This window comes from Meles meles, chromosome 5, assembly GCF_922984935.1.
Source record: "Meles meles chromosome 5, mMelMel3.1 paternal haplotype, whole genome shotgun sequence".
Classification (NCBI taxonomy): Eukaryota; Metazoa; Chordata; class Mammalia; order Carnivora; family Mustelidae; genus Meles; species Meles meles.
In genome coordinates, this window is record NC_060070.1 from 119,367,169 (window position 1) to 119,373,168 (window position 6,000).

General features: G+C 39.8%; 1 protein-coding gene across 1 annotated transcript in view; it reads left to right on the plus strand.

Moving 5' to 3' along the window:
• SLC26A8 (solute carrier family 26 member 8) overlaps positions 1 to 5,768 on the plus strand; it is a 77,633-nt gene extending 71,865 nt beyond the window's left edge. The window contains exons 18-20 of the mRNA XM_046006496.1: positions 211 to 265; positions 357 to 541; positions 4,935 to 5,768. Of these exons, the coding sequence (XP_045862452.1) occupies positions 211 to 265; positions 357 to 541; positions 4,935 to 5,345 (651 nt within the window). The 3' untranslated portion in view covers positions 5,346 to 5,768. The remainder of the gene's footprint in view (positions 1 to 210; positions 266 to 356; positions 542 to 4,934) is intronic.
• The last annotated feature ends 232 nt before the right edge of the window (positions 5,769 to 6,000 follow it).

Below are 6,000 nucleotides of genomic sequence, written 5' to 3' on the forward strand. Positions count from 1 at the left end.
TCTCTTCTGTATTTCTAACACTTTAGACATTCCCTGGCATATGGAAGTCCACTCATCAAACGTTTAGAGAGCTGAACTGGAAAGCAGAAGTGCAAATACTCCAGACAAGTGAATGACCAAAGGGGTATTAAAACTTAGCTAATCCGAAGGCCCTTTCCTCGTGAGCGTGAAGATCGCTAACGCTGCTTTCTTCTCCCTCTCTCCCCACAGATGTGCAATGCTTTCCAAAATGCAAACATTTTGGTACTCATTTCAGGATGTCACTGTGAGTATCCACTCTGTGAGAGGGCTGTTTGCACCCTGGGCGCTCTCCTCCCAGGTGTCTGACCCTGTGTGTGTTTGGGTTTGGTTTGTAGCTTCTGTGATCAGGGCATTTGAGAAGAATGATTTCTTTGACGCTGGCATCACGAAGGCCCAGCTGTTTCTCACTCTCCACGACGCTGTGCTGTTTGCCCTGTCAAGGAAGTTTCCAGAGTCATCCGAGTTAAGCGTGGACGAATCTGAGACAGTGATACAGGAAACCTACTCAGAAACAGACAAGGTTGGATGACGTGAGGCGTCGCAGTGGGGGGTGAGCAGGGGAAGACACCCAATTAAGTCGAGATGAACAATGTCCAGGAAAGGTTTTTGAGTATGGCTGTGCCAGACTTTGGGACATTGAAGGGCTCCCTTACCAGTTGGTAAATAGCACTGGAACTGAGTCCCAAGTTCCCCCACTGCCGTGGCATCTGGGCTCCATTCAAGATCCTTTCCCAACTGAAGAGAGTGGTACCCAACCCAGCAGAGGTCTCAAGGATCCCTTTATAGCAAGCTTGGTTAGTTCCAGGGCCATTCCAGTTACTGAATATTTTAAATATTTAAATATTTTTATTTTTATTTAAATATTTAAATGAAATATTTTAAATATCTCCCCTAGCTATACCTTCAGAATCCATCCCTACACCACCCTTGGGATGAATAATAGAATTGATGAACTAGCAGAGGTAAACACCTGCCAGTCTAACACTTTGGCTCTCATTTACATTGGTAGTAACATAAGATTTACTCAACCTGACAAACACAAAGGAGAATGATCTATAAGCCAGAATTTTTAGCCATTTATTAATACTAAGTAAAGACTTGGGCCTATTTCAGTATTTTTATTTTTATTTATTTATTTCTTTTTTAAAGATTTCATTTATTTATTTATTTGACAGAGAGAGACACAGCGAGAGAGGGAACACAAACTGGGGGAGTGGGAGAGGGAGAAGCAGGCTTCCCGCCGAGCAGGGAGCCTAAAGCAGGATTCAATCCCAGGACCCTGGGATCATGACCTGAGCTGAAGGAAGACGCTTAATGACTGAGCCGCTTTTTTTAACACTTTAAGAAGTAAAAGAGATCCAAGCTTGTAAAACATGGCCTTTTTTTTTTTTTTTCTTTTTCTTTTTATGTAAGCTCTCTGCCCAATGTGGGGCTTGAACTCATGACCCGGATATCAAGAGTCACATCCTCTACAAACTGAGTCAGCCAGTTGCCCCACTTTCTTTTTAAAGTAATGTATTTCCCTTAATTATTGAGAAATCTCACAGGTTATGTGTCCCTGCTTATCCTGAACAACTTTTTCCTCAATGGACATATTTTTTCTATTCTGCTCTATACCCTACTCCCATCTATAAAATCATAGAGTCACAAAACCTTTCAGTTGGAAGAAACCTCGGAGTTTCTTAGGTTCATTCCCGTCTAGAGCATTAATTCTCTTAACATTTCTGACAAGAGGTCGTCCTGCTTCTGCGTGGAGATTTCTTGTGGCTCTCAAACTTCAGTATGCATCAGAATCACCAAAATATGCTGTTAAAACAGACTGCAGGACCCCTCTATGCTCCACATCCCCTGAATTTCTGATTCGCTGGGTCTAGGGTAGAGCCTGAGAATTTCCACTGCTAGCAAGTACTGGTTAATGCTGATACTACTGGTACAGAAACCACACTTTGAGAACTACTGCCTTAGAGATTCAACATCCACCTTTCACTATCAAAGTCCAGTGTGCTTGGTAATCTTTGGGTTTGTGCCAGACATTGTATTTAGAAAATGTTTGTAAAAATAATTTGAGGCCCAGGATGATATTTTTCTTCTGGAAAGAATTTGTTTTGCCAAGTACCTGGAGGCACTAGCAATCCAGGGTAACTGATCTGATTTTAGGACTTGAGGTGTTCTAGGCCTTCCAGATGACCCACAGCCCAACCTCAGTCTCTGGGAAGGCATGCCACAGCCCCTCCCTTGACAGACCCTGGAATGCAACTTTGGCAACTCTTAAGCCCTTAAAGTTGTCAAAAGCACTGCTCCATATATATGTGCCACTTCAAGATAATCAAAAACCTTCTACAAAACTGGTCCCAAATGCCAGACTCACCTCTGTAGAGTTTCACCTTTTCCAAATCTTGGCCTGGTAGTTCTTCATGATGTTTGTTAGCTTTGTAGTGTCTTCAAGCAGAAGTTTTAAAATATTTTATCCAGCTCTTGTGGCTGTCCTCAGTAGGAGGTCTGAATTATGTAGTCTGCCTTTACTATAAGTGGAATTTTCTCTATTTTATTTATAATTATGATATACTTGGCAGATTTGCTTTACATATTACATTGTCTTTCCTATATTAACCTTATTTTCCATTTGCCTTTTATTTAGAATGTCATCTCACTTAGGAAGTAAATTAATCGTTTATATTTTCTTCTAGATTTTTATATTTTAAGTATTTATATGTTATACTCTTTAATCTAGTTAGAATGCTATTTCAGTGTGGTGTTAAAGAGTCATCTTTTTTTTCCTGTACAGCTAACCATTCTGAGCTGCCTCGTCTGTTGGATAAGCTGTCTTTCCTCCATTGATTAGAAATGCTATTTTTATAAAGTATTCTTATGAAAACTAAAGTCTATTTCTAGCTTAGTGTTTTCATTGTTGAGTATAGCTTCAATACAGCTTTGTAATACATTTAGCCTTTGCTTAAGAAGTCACGTGTCACCGTGCTCTATTTCAAAATCTGCTAAGTCATTCTCACCAATTTATTCTTCCAAACTTTTAAATCTTTTATCAGCACCCACCCTCCCCCCAAAGAGAATCCCATTAGAATTCTCATTAGAATTGCATTAAAAATATGAAATAATTTGACAGTTGATACTTTTACAGTATTTGTTCTTCCTATCTAGGAACATGGACTGCCTTCACATTTATTCAGTCTTTTTAAACATTGCAGAGTAAGGTTTTGTGATTTTCTTTATACAAATTCTAACTACTTTATACTTTGTTTTATACTTTTACTGCTTTTTTAAATGAACATTCTTTTTCCTTATATTTTCTACCTGGCAATTGCTAACCTATAGGAAACTATTCACTTATATAAAATTATTTGGCCACTTTTGTGTATCCTTTTATTAGACCTAAGCGGTTTCATTGTTAATTCTCTCGAGTTTTCTAGATAGAAAAATATTTTTCACAAATAATATAAATACCTTATTTTCCAATTGTCAAAATTCTTATTTCAGTATCATATATTATGGCAATAGCTAGATCTCCCAGAACAACATAAGTAATAATGAGTTGTCTTGTCTTACTCCTGAATTTTATGAGAAAAACTTCTTCTGTATCTCTGTAAAGGATAGTGGTAACAGTTGGCTTAAGATAGACATTATATTTACTCTGTTTTTAAGAAGTGTTTTTCTAGTCTACTAACATCCTTATCAGGACTTATATTAAGACTTGGTATTGAATATGCCAATTTTTTTTCTGGCATCTAAGCTAGGGAACTTAAGAGAGGAGCAAATTCTACTTTGAATGTATTAAATTCAAGATGCCTGTTAAATGTTCAAGTGGAGATGTCAGAATGGAAATGGGTGTATGAACGAGCAGATCAGAGGAAGGGTTATAACCAAAAAGTCATTGGCACATATATAATAATGAAAATTATGGGCCTAAATAAAATTTCCTAATGGAAGGAGCATAGGTGCAGAAGAGAAGACCCCAGGATCGAGCCCTGGGGCTTGCCAACATTTAGAAGTCCAAAAGAAGTAGAGGAGATAACAAATAGACCAGGAAGAAGCAACCAGGAAGAAAAGAGGAAAAGCAAAAGATGTCATATGGTAGAAGAGAAAAAATTGTTTCAGGAGAGGTGAAAGTTGTTAATTCTATGGAATGCTTCTGCAAAACTGATTCACCAAGCCTGTGGGGCATCTGCTATAAGGCAGGCTCAGTGCCTGGTACTGGGGTTATCAAAAAACCAGGAACTGGCTTACCTCAAGGAGCTTAGAGTCTAATGGGGAAACAGATTTGTAAATAAATAAGGCAATACATTATTGGCACAGTGATAGGGGTGTGTGTGAGGTATGGTTAGAACACAAAGGAAGTTCTGATCCTGGTTGGTCATCTTTGATCTGAATTTGGAACAGTGAATAAGCATATGTGGACAAGGTGGAGAAGGACAAGGCAGACACAGGGAGCAGCATGAGCAAAGGTAAGCAGAAGTCAGACATCTTTGGTTATCTTTAAGGCTAGAGCAAAGGCTGGAGACTACAGATGTGGGTAAAGCTAAAGCAGATGGCAAGAGGCAAGGTCATAAAGGGCCTTACACGCCCTACCAAAATTACACTGGGGTGGAAAGACAAGTAAGATCAAGAAGACAAGATGTTTCAGATTGCTGCCAAGACCACTTCTGCTTTAATGGTTGACCATGAAATCCAGGCTAGCTAGGAAAGCCAAAGAAATCAGAAGTTAGCCTAAAGAATAGGGAGTAAACAAGGAACTGGAAGGTGCAAAGTTGAAAAGCAGTTGTGAGTCAGAAATATTTTCTACTTTGCCAGGAACTCATGATTTCATGTATCTTAAGTCCTATTGTATTCTGAAATTCCTTGACTTTTCAAAAGTTAAATTTAATTGGAAATTTTAACCCATCCAATTGTGTGTATTTTAGAATGGAGTGTCAGGCCATCTTCTAGATGTCTCCAAAAACATAAATTCAGACTACAGCATGTTTCAGGAACCAATAACAGAGGAGGAGTCGGAGCTAGACCTGGAGATGGAGACCCCGCTGGAGTCAGAACAAGAGCCTGGGCTGGACCTAGAGCTTGACCTGGATCGTGAGATGGAGGCTGAGCTAGAACCCGAACCAGAGCAAGAGCCTGAATTGGAGCTCGATCCTGAATCTAAGTCCAAACCCAAACCAAGGGCTCAGACTTATCCTCGGCAGCAGTACTGGCCTCTCTATCAGTCTATGCCTCCCAGGTCCCCAACTCAGGATCGGCCTAGGACACAGTCATTGGAGAGGAGGAATTTACATAAGAATTCATATTCACCCAAGGGCAATAAAACCACAGATCCTTAGGAAATGAACTGGGAATAAGGAGTCAGATTCCCTGGGCAAATTCTTCTAACCCAAATGGGTTCACTTGGTTAGAAGACCTAGACTAGTTACAAACTAACAATACTTGTTTTGGGACTCCTCCGTCTGCTGGCCTCTTGCTTGCTCAGCACTGGGATCTCACTCCCAGATCACAATACTAAACACCAAGAATTATCTCTGAATTCCCTATCTAGACTTACCTCATTTCACCTTCAGCAGATATTCTAGTGAAAGATTTCCTTCTTTGCATACCCCACACCTCTGGGGTATATTGTCCAACCATCTCTAACTTCCTCCTTTCATCTGTTTACCCTTCTCCAAAGAGATGAGGCTCAAATAAAATATATAACTCTAGTTACATTTGGACCCTTCCTGCATCTTTTCCCTTCTCTGTATTCTGTATGCCTAAGGAAATGTTGGGTGGGAGAAATTCCAGAAGTGGGTGGATGTGGTGAAGAAGAGATGAGCAAGAAAAGAAGAAACTGGGTAGCACTCGCAATTTATATGCAAGGTATCCTCACTGCACTGATGGTGGAAATGCGGAAATAGGTTAAGCTAGGTCAGACTGTGAGTTTTGTAATACAAGGAATTGTTAAGCTGAAAACAATTTTGCCATCACTCCAAGGCCACAATCTTA